Genomic DNA, 15,669 nt, shown 5'->3' with positions numbered 1-15,669 from the left:
AGCTTCTAAGAGTAGAGTATCGTGGAAGCTCGTTCATTACATTATGTACAATCGGAGTCGTGCAAAAGAAGGAAAGGGATAGCCTCACATACCTTGTATATACTGCCCCAATCTCAAGCTATGCAATTGTCAAAACTCCTTAGTCTACAATAAGAGAAACGATACTATCGTTATCATTTAAGCGTCATAACTATTATGTATCGACCACAACCTATTTTACGATGAAACGGACAGCACCTCCCCTATATATATGACCTCACACCATTCAAAACAGTCACCAAACAGCCCAAACAACATCAATAATAAACATATTGAGCCTCCCAAAATAGTCCACACACAGCCTAATCACTCCATACATACGACGACCACCGTAGTCGTGTCAAACAACCTGGAAATGTTACGAATAACTATCAGCCCATAACCCTACATATATATGGTGTTTCTCCACACCCTTCCTCCTCCAAAACTCCACAAGATAGTAGTAAAATACGCAGCCCAACAACAACGCAAAACAGTCCACAAAACAATAACATTACTACCAAGCCTTTCGATATATATTTCACAAGTTCTAGCTTCAATGGCTTAGCCGCAACTTGGATAATCTTAAATACATATAGAGTAAGAGGTTCCTTACCTTTATACAGAAATAAAAACTCCAATTTGACCTTAAATTTCCATGAAATATCCCTCCAATGCTGCCACAACAACAAAAAAGCGAAACTAGCGATCAATTAGTGTTTTTCGGCACTAGAATCACTTTAGAAGGCTTGAAATCACCTAGGATTGATATTAAGAACATGAGGGAGTATTTACAGAACATAAAACCCTTTAAAACAACCTCCCACACGAGCTGGAACGACACAAAAATGAGCAACAACAAGAAGAACAAGAGACTTACTAGCGCCACGGAATTCCCGACACTTGATTTGTGTTGTTTGCCCTTTTTTGGGTCTTGAATCTTGAGAGAACCTTGAGAGGATGTTCCTAGGGTTCTAAGGTCTGAAAATAGTGAGAAGAAATGACTTAAAACGGGTTGGAGGCATCCTATATAGGTCCAAATATCTTAAACCGCCTTAGCGGGCCCCATAGAGAGGTGATTGGCGCAGTCTCGCGAAAACGCGAATATCTCTCTACTCCAAGATCGTATCGATGAACGGTTTAATGCGTTGGAAACTAGACCCATAGATCTTTAATTTTGTTGGTAGATCACCCCGTAATTCCTTGTAAATTAGGATAAAAGATTAGAAACATTTGACCTAATGTTTAAGTAAAATTATGAACCTAAGTTGCGACAACTTTTGTCGACTTTTGTTTCATAACTCGTTTGACTTCAAGACTTATGATACGGATATTATATGATTAAAATACCTTAATAAATGAACTCTTGAGTGTATTAAGCACCGCTAGATTACTTGAAAATACGAGTTACAACATCCTTGATTCATTTAACTTCTAATACTTGTTAATCACCCTTATACACTCTTGTATCACTTAAGACCAATAGGATTGACTTCTTATCATCTCAAAGATAATTCCTTCTTGGATTTATGTTAACTAATATATGGCATGAACTAACACATGTGGATATGGGTTGTAACACCCTCCCCCCTTAGGAACATTCGTCCTCGAATGTAAGGGTTTATGGGGAGTTTAAATCATCGTGGATTCCAATGGAAATTTCCGATCAATTTTCCCCTATAAAATGGTCACTAGCAAAACTTGCAAGTAATTAAGCCCAACATATGGCTTCACAAGGCTACACAAAGCATTATGCGTATTTACATTATCTACATATCACCATTTTGTATTAAGGAGGAGTATTCTCAAATTATTGCTTACCTCATAGAGCCGTTTCACCTTCCAATGTATCCTGTCTTCCACCAGCATCCTTGTTATCTTCATTCTGGAATAAGTAAGGGTATTTAGACTTCATCTCCTCTTCTGCTTCCCATGTCATTTCTTCCATATTTTTGTTCCTCCACAATACTTTGACGGAAGCTACATCTTTTGTTCTCAGCTTGCGGACTTGCCGATCTAATATCGCCACTGGCACTTCTTCATATGATAGGTCCTCTGTAACTTGTACATCTTTGATAGGGACGACTCGAGAAGGGTCTCCAATACATTTTCTCAACATAGATACATGGAATACCGGGTGGACAAATTCCAATTCGGATGGCAATTCTAACTCATAAGCAACCTGTCCAATTCGTCGAAGAATTTTATACGGCCCGATATACCTTGGACTCAGCTTACCTTTCTTCCCAAAACGCATAATACCCTTCATTGGTGAGATCCTCAGGAAAACCCAATCACCAACCTCAAACTCTAGATCACGACGTTGGACATCAGAATAAGATTTTTGCCTGCTTTGTGCCGTCCTCAATCGCTCATGTATCACTTTCACCTTCTCAATAGCTTGGTGAATCAAATATGGCCCATATAATTCTGTTTCACCGACTTCGAACCATCCAACTGGTGATCTACATCTCCTCCCGTATAGTGCCTCTTATGGGGCCATTTTAATACTGGAATGGTAGCTATTATTGTAGGCGAATTCTATGAGTGGAAGATGATCATCCCAATTCCCCTTAAAATCTAGAACACATGCTCGTAGCATATCTTCTAGTGTCTGAATGGTACGTTCAGCCTGTCCGTCAGTCTGCGGATGAAATGCAGTGCTGAGATTTACTTGTGTGCCTAAACCCTTCTGGAAAGACCTCCAAAAGTTAGCCGTAAATTGAGCTCCTCGGTCTGATATAATAGATACGGGCACACCATGAAGCCTAACAATCTCCTTGATATACAACTTCGCATAATCTTCAGCCGTGTAAGTTGTCTTCACTGGCAGAAAATGGGCACATTTTGTAAGTCGATCAATTATCACCCAGATGGAGTCAAACTTATGATAAGAGCGAGGTAATCCAATAATGAAGTCCATATTAATCACCTCCCACTTCCAGGTCGGAATCTCTATATTTTGAAGCAATCCACCGGGTTTCTGATGTTCTATCTTTACTTGTTGACAATTGGGACACTGGGCTACAAATTCTGCAATAGACTTCTTCATATTATCCCACCAATACTGCTCCTTGACATCATGATACATCTTTGTCGAGCCGGGATGGATGGAATATCGGGATTGATGAATCTCATTCATAATCTTCTCTCGCAACCCTGCCACATTAGGCACACACAATCGGCTCTGGTATCTCAGTGCCCCGTCTTTTCCGATCCCAAAAGCCATACTTTTACACTGTTGAATGCTTTCTCTTAATCGTACTAAGATAGGATCTTCATATTGTCGTGCTTTTACCTCGGCTACCAAAGATGATTCTGATGTATTCTGTACAGTAACACCTCCGTCATCAGAGTCTAACAATCTGATTCTCATATTGGCTAGCTGATGAAGCTCTTTAATCAACCCCCATCTACCTGCCTCAATATGTACTAAGCTTCCCATTGATTTACGGCTGAGAGCGTCTGCCACAACATTGGCTTTACCGGGATGATACAATATCTCGACGTCGTAGTCTTTCAATAATTCAAGCCACCTACGCTGCCTCAAATTCAACTCTTTCTGCTTGAAGATGTATTGTAAACTCTTGTGATCTGTGTAGATGTCAACATGGACGCCGTATAAGTAGTGCCGCCATATCTTCAAAGCATATATTACTGCAGCCAATTCCAAATCATGGGTTGGATAATTCTTTTCATGCTTCTTCAATTGTCTTGATGCATAAGCAATCACATTCCCACGCTGCATCAATACGCACCCCAAACCTATACCTGAGGCATCACAATATACCACATAACCTTCTGTTCCTTCAGGAAGAGTGAGCACTGGTGCAGATGTCAATCGATTCTTCAACTCCTGAAAACTACGTTCACAAGTGTCAGACCACTGGAATTTGGTAGCTTTCTGTGTTAACTTAGTCAATGGTGATGATATAGAGGAAAATCCTTCTACAAACCGCCTATAATATCCTGCTAGCCCTAGGAAGCTGCGGACTTCTGATGGTGTTGTAGGTCTCGGCCAATTCTTTACTACATCGATCTTCTGAGTGTCGACACTAATACCCTCATCAGATATCACATGGCCAAGGAATGCTACTGAGTTCAGCCAGAATTCACATTTGGAGAGCTTAGCATATAACTTACGATCCTGAAGCGTCTGTAATACTATCTGCAAGTGGCCCGCATGTTCCGCCTCCAAACGAGAATACACTAGAATGTCATCAATGAATACAATCACGAACACATCAAGATAGGGTCTGAATATAGTATTCATGAGATCCATAAAAGCTGTTGGGGCATTTGTTAGCCCGAACGACATCACCAAGAACTCAAAGTGCCCATATCTTGTCCGGAAGGCCGTCTTTGGAATATCCTTCTCCCTAACCCTCACCTGATGATACCCTGAACGTAAATCAATCTTGGAGAAATACTTGGCACCCTGGAGTTGGTCAAACAGGTCATCAATTCTTGGAAGTGGATACTTGTTCTTTATAGTAGACTTATTCAACTGTCGATAGTCGATACACATCCGTAACGACCCGTCTTTCTTCCGCACGAATAGGACTGGTGCACCCCAAGGTGAAGTGCTAGGCCTAATAAAGCCCTTATCCAGCAAGTCCTTCAACTGCACCTTCAACTCTCGCAACTCTGCCGGGGCCATTCTGTATGGAGGAATAGAGATCGGTTGAGTGTCAGGCAACACATCAATGCTAAACTCAATCTCCCTTTCAGGAGGAAGGCTTGGGAGTTCATCTGGGAAAACATCTGGGAATTCGTTGACCACAGGGATTGATTGTAAAGTAGGCGGTTTCGCCTCCGCATCCCTAACACGAACGAGATGATAAATGTAACCTTTTGAGATCATTTTCCTTGCCTTAAGATAGGAAATAAACCTACCTTTCGGTGTAGCAATGTTCCCTTTCCATTCAATGACGGGTTCACCCGGAAATTGGAACCTAACCATCTTCGTACGACAGTCAACATTTGCATAGCATGAGGCCAACCAGTCCATTCCCATTATCACATCAAAATCAACCATTTCTAACTCAAATAAATTTGCCGAGGTTTGACGACTACAAATCATCACAGTGCAACCTCTATATACCCTTCTAGCAATCACAGAATCTCCTATCGGAGTAGATACCGCAAGGGGTTTACTTATCAATTCAGGTTCAATGCCAAACTTATTAGCCACAAAGGGTGTAACATATGATAATGTAGATCCCGGATCAATCAGCGCATATACATCATAAGAAAACACAGATATAATACCTGTAATAACATCTGGAGACGACTCGAGATCCTGTCGACCTACTAGAGCGTAGGTTTGATTTTGAGCACCACTCGAACTCGGCACTGCACCTCTACCCCTACCACGACCTGTCGACTGCTGAAAACCCCGTGCTGGAGGTCGAACTGATGAGGAAGAACCAGACACAGATCCAGTCGGCTGAGCCATACCATCACCTCCTCTATTAGGACAATCCCGCATCATATGGCCAGGCTGCCCGCACGAATAGCATGCATCAGAACCTCGACGACACAGTCCAAAGTGGGCCTTGCCGCACTGATCACAATGTGGTGTTGGGGGTCTCATCTGACTAGTATCCCTGTGATGTTGCGAGCCAGATGCCCGCGAACTCTGACCTGGACCAGAATAGGATCGATCATATCGAGGCCTCTGAAACTGTGGAGGAGCACTAGCTACAGGTGGCGCCGAACTCCTCGAAAACTGTGGCCTGATGCGGCCTCTGAAGTCATCAGAATACCCTGCAAATCTCGCCCTCTTATGCTGGCCCCTATCCTGCTCCCTAACTGCCCTCTGCTGGCGCTTACGATCCTCTAGGGTCTGGGCATAAGCTTGAATACGGGAAATATCCATGCCCTCCACCAAGGAGGCTGTCGTACACTCATTTATCAGATGTGGTCCCAACCCATTCACGAACATATGCACCCTATCACTCATCTCGGCCACCATATGGGGAGCATACCTTGCCAAAGAATCAAACTGCATATTGTACTCTCGCACACTCATATTACCTTGTCTAAGGTTCAAGAACTTATCAGCTCTAGCTCGTCGTATCTCAACTGGCAAGTAGTGACGAAGAAAGGCCTCAGAAAATTCCTTCCACACAGCTGGAGGAGGGTTCGGACCCCTGGATCTCTCCCAACTATCATACCAGAGAACCGCTAAATCCCGTAGCCGATAAGAAGCCAACTCTACTGCCTCTGTATCACTAACATGCATAACCCGAAGTGTACGATGAACCTGGTCAATAAAAGTCTGTGGGTCCTCCTTGGGGTCTGATCCGGTAAACACTGGAGGGTCTAAATTAATAAAATCACGAACTCTTGTACTAACTGGTTTCTCAGCAGCACCTGTATTCTGCCTCTGAGCCTGAGCAACTACCAAGCTAGTCAATAACTGCAAAGCACTCCGCATATCCTGGTCTGGAGTACCAGACGGAGGAATTGGAGGCGCTGGGTGCCTTCTAATATCCTCTGGAAGAGATGGAGTAGATGAGGTATGAGAGGGCATCTCACTCTGAGCCTCACTTTGTCCTGCTCTGACTTGGGGCACCTGACTGGTACCCTCTCCCGCTGCTGTATCAAGCCGTCTACTAATCGTTTGCTTCCTAGTCGAAGGCATCACTGAAAAAAACAAGGTGAATATTAGAGACGAACACTTACGACTCAACTCTACGCACGATCTAGATTCAGGAAGAAGGTAACAACCCTAGATGTCATGTAGCCTCCTGATTATAAATGTGGCGCGCTACACATCCATAATCAAGAATCTACTAGACACGGCTCATAGACAACCCCTAGGACAGACTTGCTCTGATACCAAGTTTGTCACGACCCAAACTGGAGGGCCATGACTAGCACCCGACCACACTTGCCGAGCACCAACGTACATTTCATCTAACCTTCATTATTATCTTTTAGGGCTGACGAGATCAATATAAATGGTAGACCTGGATCATGGACAACCAGCAATAAAATATGACGGCATGAACATACATAGCAGGGGATGACCAGACAATCAAGAAACTACATATAAGGTATGAGCTACCACGCTACTATGAAAGACTATACAACAAAAACTAGCCGACAAGGCATACCAAACTATACATGAGTCGACACCTGTCTATGAGCCTCTAAAGGAACATAAGTGTTGCAACATAGCCGGAACAGGGCCCCAACATACCCATAATGTCTATAACAAAAATGCATACCAAGACCAAGGCAAGTCCGGAGAAGGGATCTCGCCAATCACCGCTGAACTGGACAGCCTACTGTGGTGGGGGAGCTGCACCTGCCTGTCTATCAGGACCTGCAGCACGACATGCAGCGTCCACAAATAAAAGGACGTCAGTACGAATAAAGTACTGAGTATGTAAGGCAGGGAACCATAAATACGATCAGTAATGTAAGCAAGGATAGAGAATATACAACCTGTAACATCTTAGTACCTCTGAGGGCTACTTACATGAAATGCATGATACATATGTATAAATACATAAACCCTTAAAACATTCGCCTCTGTGGGCATCATCATCATCATATCGTACCCGGCCATAATAGGCTCGGTAAAAAAAACGTACCCGGCTATCATAAGGCTCGGTAGAGTCGTACCCGGCCACGTGGAGCTCGGTAAAACCCAACTGATCAGTGGTTGCACAATAGGTGCCGTACCCGGACAACTATAGCGTGGCTCGGTAGAGTAAAATAGATACATATATATAATGCATGTTCGACTCATGGAATCACATTCTAAACCTTTCGGAGTGACGTAAGGTCAGTATCCTCTGTACACGTTATTAGGACTAACTCTTCACTATGAACCTTATAAGAATCAGGAAGTACCAACAACATTGATAACATAAGAATAAGAGAAGCAACATTAACATCAATCGTTCCATAAGAGGGAAAACAATGTAAGTACTACTAGCTTCTAAGAGTAGAGTATCGTGGAAGCTCGTTCATTACATTATGTACAAGCGGAGTCGTGCAAAAGAAGGAAAGGTATAGCCTCACATACCTTGTATATACTGCCCCAATCTCAAGCTATGCAATTGTCAAAACTCCTTAGTCTACAATAAGAGAAACGATACTATCGTTATCATTTAAGCGTCATAACTATTATGTATCGACCACAACCTATTTTACGATGAAACGGACAGCACCTCCCCTATATATATGACCTCACACCATTCAAAACAGTCACCAAACAGCCCAAACAACATCAATAATAAACATATTGAGCCTCCCAAAATAGTCCACACACAGCCTAATCACTCCATACATACGACGACCACCGTAGTCGTGTCAAACAACCTGGAAATGTTACGAATAACTATCAGCCCATAACCCTACATATATATGGTGTTTCTCCACACCCTTCCTCCTCCAAAACTCCACAAAACAGTAGTAAAATACGCAGCCCAACAGCAACGCAAAACAGTCCACAAAACAATAACATTACTACCAAGCCTTTCGATATATATTTCACAAGTTCTAGCTTCAATGGCTTAGCCGCAACTTGGATAATCTTAAATACATATAGAGTAAGAGGTTCCTTACCTTTATACAGAAATAACAACTCCAATTTGACCTTAAATTTCCATGAAATATCCCTCCAATGCTGCCACAACAACAAAAAAGCGAAACTAGCGATCAATTAGTGTTTTTCGGCACTAGAATCACTTTAGAAGGCTTGAAATCACCTAGGATTGATATTAAGAACATGAGGGAGTATTTACAGAACATAAACCCTTTAAAACAACCTCCCACACGAGCTGGAACGACACAAAAATGAGCAACAACAAGAAGAACAAGAGACTTACTAGCGCCACGGAATTCCCGACACTTGATTTGTGTTGTTTGCCCCTTTTTTGGGTCTTGAATCTTGAGAGAACCTTGAGAGGATGTTCCTAGGGTTCTAAGGTCTGAAAATAGTGAGAAGAAATGACTTAAAACGGGTTGGAGGCATCCTATATAGGTCCAAATATCTTAAACCGCCTTAGTGGGCCCCATAGAGAGGTGCTTGGCGCAGTCTCGCGAAAACGCGAATATCTCTCTACTCCGAGATCGTATCGATGAACGGTTTAATGCGTTGGAAACTAGACCCATAGATCTTTAATTTGGTTGGTAGATCACCCCGTAATTCCTTGTAAATTAGGAGAAAAGATTAGAAACATTTGACCTAATGTTTAAGTAAAATTATGAACCTAAGTTGCGACAACTTTTGTCGACTTTTGTTTCATAACTCGTTTGACTTCAAGACTTATGATACGGATATTATATGATTAAAATACCTTAATAAATGAACTCTTGAGTGTATTAAGCACCGCTAGATTACTTGAAAATACGAGTTACAACATCCTTGATTCATTTAACTTCTAATACTTGTTAATCACCCTTATACACTCTTGTATCACTTAAGACCAATATGATTGACTTCTTATCATCTCAAAGATAATTCCTTTCTTGGATTTATGTTAACTAATATATGGCATGAACTAACACATGTGGATATGGGTTGTAACAAAAAAAACTAGTCGTTAACTGGTCCGGGCCGGTTTAACCGATTCTACAGTATTTTTGTTGACCAGGTTTGACCGGTCTGGTTAACCGGTTGAAAATAGGTGAATGGACCAAACCCCCTACCCTTTTAACCCAGCCCCACCCGACCCCCTTGTACCGGTCTGGGCCGATTCTGATTTCAACCGGTCTAGGTCGGTCCGGAAACGGGGTGACCCGGCCCGTTAGACACCACTACATTGTCCTAAGTACATCTTCCTAGACAGTATATTACGTACTTGTGTCTAGGGGTGTTTATAAAAACCCGAAACACTAACTAAACCGACCAAAAAAACCGATACTTTTTTGGTTTGGTTTGGTTTTAGTTTTGAATTTTAAAAACAGATCAAATTTGGTTTGGATTCTATTTTAATAAAAAAAAAAACCGAAAAGACCGAACCAAATTGACTATAGACATTAAATAGCTATTTAAAATTATTATTGCACACACACACACACACACACACACACACACACACACACATATATATATATATATATATATATATATATTTATACAAGTTTTTAAAATTTTATGGTACATGTTAATCGTTCCACTTATAGTCTAGTTCTTTGCTATTATAATAATCTAGTTCTTTGCCTTTACATTCTAGTTTGATTGGTAGTTTTCTTTTGCTAAGTACAAGAATCCATTTCATATTAAAAATAATCTATTTTTAATTTTAATTGAGTCCTTAAATTATTCTTCACTATTTGATTCAATGATCTTCAATATATCTTGGTAAATAATGAATTTCTCAAAATGCAATTAGTTTGATCGTGTTACATTCAAAATGTAGTCGCCGGAATATGTGTTTGATAGTGTATGTCTCATATTTTAGAAAAAACCCGATAAATAACAGAAAAAATCGAAAAACTGGCAAAATTCGACATAAACCAAAGCGATAAAAAACTGACTTAATTGGTTTGGTTTGGTTTCAATATTTGAAAAACCGACTTGCTTAGTTTGATTTCTTTTTAGGAAAAATCGATCCAAACCGAACCATGAAAACCCCTACTTGTGACCCATCAAAAGCGACAATCCACCTGTTTGATCTCCAGAAAGGATATTACTGCATAAAATTTTAGGTCTATTAACAGTGGTGGGTCTAGAGTTGTATTATAAATGTAGGGTGGGACATCCACAACTTTCAAATCTTAAATCTGCCTCTCTGACCAAATACTATGACCAAGACTCACACTTCTGCTGAAATTATACAACTATTTCTGTGCTTCCGGTCAGTCATATCTGTAGCACATGATAAGGTTAGCGCCTGGGCCAACCCAACAAACTCTGAACCACGGAAGTGAATTTGCTGGGCCTGATCCTTTTTTCCTAGATGTTCAAAATGGAGAAAAGGGCATATTTGTTTGGTGGGTCGTTTGTTAGCAGATAATGAATTCAATGTTGACGACACAAAGTACTGCTGCTCTACTGTCGCTTTCGATGTTAGGGCCTAGAAAAATTTATTTCAGTCTACCAACCTCAGTATCAGTGCTGAAACTTGAAATGGCTAGCTACAGTATACAGATAGATTTGCAGAAATACAAACGCAAAATGATTTTAAAGCACCAACAAGAATTTACTGTGTACCGGGAAACCAGCAGAGCTCCTAAATATGGACAAATTTGAAATGAGATCTATAGAGTTCGCGACCTCAAATTTCAAAAACTCTAACTTTGGAATGTACAACGTTTTCTAATATGATATTGTTATCCTTCAATCTTGGTGACACACTAAACCATAACAGCATTGCATGGTATCAATTGAATCAAGAATCATAAAAATGGATATTAGTTGTCTACTAGCGGATACTCTTAGCAAATCCACCATATAACATGTAGCAGTCTAGCGGATACTTAATGGTTATTGTTCCCTCAAAAACCAACTTCAAACAAGTAAGAATTCACAAAGGAGCTTCTCGTTCTAAAGATAACAAGCTTCAAAAAAGATTAATCATCAACTTAGTAAATACTATAGGCTTAAAATTTGAGAAGAAGCTTACACGAAAATCAGCTGTGGTCCATATCTCTGGCAGCCCACTTACATTTGAAAAAGGCAAATTGTAACCTCTGATAAGATGCGACAACATTAGCAAAGTGACTTCAAATATCAACTTAATTAACCAGCAGAAAAAAAATACTAGTTTACCTTAGGTTTCTATTCATCCCAAAGAATGATGACATAAGTTGTCCTATACGCATAAAGCAGGGTGGAAAAGGCGAAGTAAAGGAAAAGCTGATCAAGGTTTTCCTTCTCTTTTCATTCTTTTAAACATTTATGTTTTCGGACTTTCTCATTTAGGTGGAGAAAGTCCCTCGGGTCTATCGGAAACAGCCTCTCTACTCCTAGGTAAGTTCTGCGTACACACTACCCTCCCCCTACCCCAGTGGGATTTCACTGGGTCGTTGTTGTTGTTGTTGTCATTTAGATGGTGTTGTCATTTAGATGGAGAGAGTGGGGACAGGGGTTGGGGTGTCATAGAAGAGGGGAAAGACAGAACAACCAATGTTTTTCAGATGTACTCCTTCATATCGATTATTCATTAGAGAGGACATTCAATTATTTGTTAGAATGGGCAATGCCCGCACTTATGTCCGTACTACTGACTAAAACAATTGACTATAAAAGGATAGACATTCTAATCTTTTTTTTCTTTCTTAAGATAACAAAAGACCCTCCGCTAGACTATATGTAAAGGCGTGGTCAGAGATATAAATACATGAATATGTACAGAAAATCTATTTTACTAGTTCTTTATTGCTGTATATGCAGAGATATGAATGTCACAGCACTCTGCCTCCCACGAAAAATCCTTTGTCATGGCATCGACAATCTTCTTGTCCCATTTTGAAGGGTTGTTCTTCTGTAATAACATGACATAAAGCACGATTAAAAAGCCTGCTCTTTTCTGGGTAGTAAAGTACTTACCAGGAGCAGACAGCTGAATAAGAGTAAAGTTTTTTCATATTCATTTGTTAAGTTCTTTCGGGCCCATGGGAGGGGAACGGGGGAAGGAGGTGAGAAAGACTTTGGAAAGACTCAAGTACATACAAGTCCTTCAATTGCTTGGTTCAGGGACATATTGGCGAAGGTATCTTTGATATAACGAGAGAATTTGGTGCCCTCAAGATCATGGTCCATAAAGTGCCTGTTTGTCCAGTAATTTAAAGAAAGACGTGAACTTTCTCAACAGTCAAGGAAATAACAAACCATAGATAACACAGGATGAAAATTTTCAGCTCATTTTGCATATGTTGTTAACTAACCCGAAGTTACTGTCCGTAAAATTCAGTAGAATAGGCACAGCTCCATATCTCATGGCCTTGAGCTACATATAAACAGAGAAACCATCAGAAGCATTAAAATTTCAGGATATATACAAAAAAGCAGGCAGATTAAAATCTAAAGACTCTAAAGGGAAGCAAACATGATGTCAATTTGTGTGTCAATTAAAAAGGTTAATCAATTCACTGTGGAAAGCAAAAGAATGATACATGTATCATGAGTACTCATCTAATGATAGTATGTTTTCTAATTTTGAGAATCCTTCTTCATCTGAAGCAAAATGTGCGGCCAATGTTTGCATGGTAAATTGTGATGTGACAAACCCATGTGAGCAAAATGGAAAAATCAAAGAAAAAGAAAGAAAGGAAAGATAGAAAGAGACAGAAAGAAATAAGAGTCATGAAATGCTGGCTGCAAATGTCAAAGAAGAATTCGGCGCGCAGTTTGTGGTGTCGTCCTCTTCGTATTCACATTTACTGATTTTTTTTCCAGCAGACGTTCTGCCTATAAATAGGCAACCCTTTCTTCAGTTGTAAATCATCTCTCAACCTCTTCTTTCTCTTCAATTAATAAAGAGCTATTCTTTCTGTGGTCGTGGAGTAGACAAAAATTGCTGAACCACGTAAATCTTGTCTTGTCTTGTGCAATTTATTGCTTTTCTCTTTTAAATATTTTTCCCGTCTATTATCCTGACACGCTTCTCAACAACTGGTATCAAAGTACATACAATGTAATTCTGGTAAAAAAGTACGGTATTGATGCAGGTACTATTCACAAGAATAGTGTGACACTATTGATCATCAATACTAACATTATTCACAATAATGAAGTACTATTCATTAATAGTGATAGTACTGTTCACCAATAGTGATTGTTGTCTACCTTATACGGTTGGACAGTTTTTCTTACACAGAGTAGTATCCGATGTTACTATTCGCAGGCACTATTCATATAAAAATTGTGAAAAATGGCATCAGAAGAAGGAAAGGTTAAGATGGACAAGTTAAATGGCAAAGATTTTGAATTTTGGAAAATGCAAATAGAGGATTATTTGTACCAGAAAAAACTACACTTACCTCTGACCAGGGTAAAACTAGAGAATATGGCCAAAGCGAATTGGGATCTATTAGATCGCCAAGCTCTTGGTGTGATTCGTTTGACGCTAACATGAAATGTGGCGTTTAACATCAATAACAAGAAAACCACTGCAGGCCTGATGAAGGCGTTATCAAATATGTACGAGAAGCCATCTGCTTCAAATAAAGTCTATTTGATGCGTCGATTGTTCAACTTAAAGATGACAGAAGGTGGATTTGTTACGGAACATATCAATGAGTTTAGTGTAATATTAACTCAGTTGAGTTGTGTTAATATAACATTCGATGACGAAATCAGGGCGTTGATTCTATTATCATCTCTACCGGAGAGTTGGTCTGCTATAGTAACTGCAGTTAGCAGTTAATTGGGAAGTACTAAACTCAAATTGGATGATATTAGAGACTTGGTTCTAAGCGAAGATATTCGCTGAAGTGAATCAAGTGATTCCCTAGGATCTGCTTTTAATACTGAAAGCACGAGGAGAAGCAGCCAAAGAGGACAAAGTCATAGTCGTGGCAGATCAAAGTCAAGGAGAAGAGGGCAATCAAAAAACCGCAAAGACATTACTTGTTGGAATTGTGATAAAAAGGGTCATTACAGTAGTCAATGTAGAGAGCCAAAGAAGAAGAAGAACGACCAATACAAGGATGATAATTCAGCAAATGTGATTGCTAAACAAGTCGGTTATGCACTAATTTGTTGTGCAGATAGCCCAGTCGAATCTTGGATTCTGGACTCAGGAGCATCTTTTCACTCTACCTCATGCAAAGAATTATTGCATAATTATATTGCTGGAAAATTCGGGAAGGTTTATGTAGCATACGGCGAACCTCTGGATATTGTCGGGAAAGGTGAAGTTCATATAAGGATTTCACAAGGGACGCTATGGAAATTGCAAAATGTCCGACATGTTCCTAGCCTCAAGAAAAATCTGATATCTATGGATCAGGTTGACAGTGAACGTAGTGCCCTGGAAAAAGTTCTGAAATATTATAAGGTCATTAAGAGGTTCGACGTGTGCTAGTTACATTTATTTGTATGCGAATGCTAATTAACAATATGAAAGATATTCCATGAACATAATAACAAGTGTACGAGGTGTACTTGAAATGATATAGGGCCTAAGGAGAGCCCTTGGGACAAGTCAAGTTAGAAATTGCATGATAGACTAAAGTTCCAAATGAGTACGCGCAGGACCTAACTTTAGACGAGCATATCTAGATATACATATATATAAGGAGTTATGTGGTGAACAACCTATCAAATAAAAGATCTTCGAGTCAAGTTTCTAACGCTTCAAATCGTTCGTCAATTGGACATTCCGACAAGAAGTTATGATCAGATTACCAAAGGCTGGCACTGAAGTACAACCATAGCGTCCGGGTTCGCATCCGAGCTTGGAGGAGGAGTGAACTAGGAATGCGAAGAGTCTGGGGCAGTGTTCGAAACCCAGAAATTTGGGCCTACAAGTACAAAGTCGGGGAGAGAGTATTTTGAGCTTTTGGGGTTAGGGTTCTTGAGGTCAAGAGGTGATTTTAAGCTCAAATCAAGTCCAGCCAACTAAGATAAGTTGTTAATGATATTTTGGGTTGATTCTTACTCAATATACATGAGTTCTAATATCATTCTTACATCCAAATACTAGATTTCATCATCAAATCCTCAAGAACACAAAAATC

The 15,669-nt window shown here is 40.2% G+C and overlaps 1 protein-coding gene across 6 annotated transcripts in view; it reads right to left on the bottom strand.

The window, feature by feature from the left end:
- Positions 1-7,256: 7,256 nt before the first annotated feature.
- LOC104238401 (probable starch synthase 4, chloroplastic/amyloplastic) overlaps positions 7,257-15,669 on the bottom strand; it is a 33,324-nt gene continuing 24,911 nt past the window's right edge. For 2 of the 6 annotated variants that reach the window (XM_009792746.2, XM_009792747.2), the window contains exons 18-20: positions 12,874-12,935; positions 12,659-12,755; positions 12,104-12,470 (exon numbers count right to left, since the gene is read on the bottom strand). In XM_009792746.2, the coding sequence (XP_009791048.1) occupies positions 12,354-12,470; positions 12,659-12,755; positions 12,874-12,935 (276 nt within the window). In that variant the 3' untranslated portion in view covers positions 12,104-12,353. Of the gene's footprint in view, positions 7,355-8,062; positions 8,115-8,604; positions 8,666-8,867; positions 8,970-11,609; positions 11,677-12,103; positions 12,471-12,658; positions 12,756-12,873; positions 12,936-15,669 lie in introns of those variants that run through there. The other 4 variants (XR_011405411.1, XR_011405413.1, XR_011405414.1 and 1 more) reach the window with 4 other exon arrangements.

Source organism: Nicotiana sylvestris, chromosome 2 (genome assembly GCF_000393655.2).
Source record: "Nicotiana sylvestris chromosome 2, ASM39365v2, whole genome shotgun sequence".
Classification (NCBI taxonomy): Eukaryota; Viridiplantae; Streptophyta; class Magnoliopsida; order Solanales; family Solanaceae; genus Nicotiana; species Nicotiana sylvestris.
The sequence above is the reverse complement of the archived record's forward strand: the minus strand, read 5'-3'. Positions and strand labels throughout refer to the sequence as shown.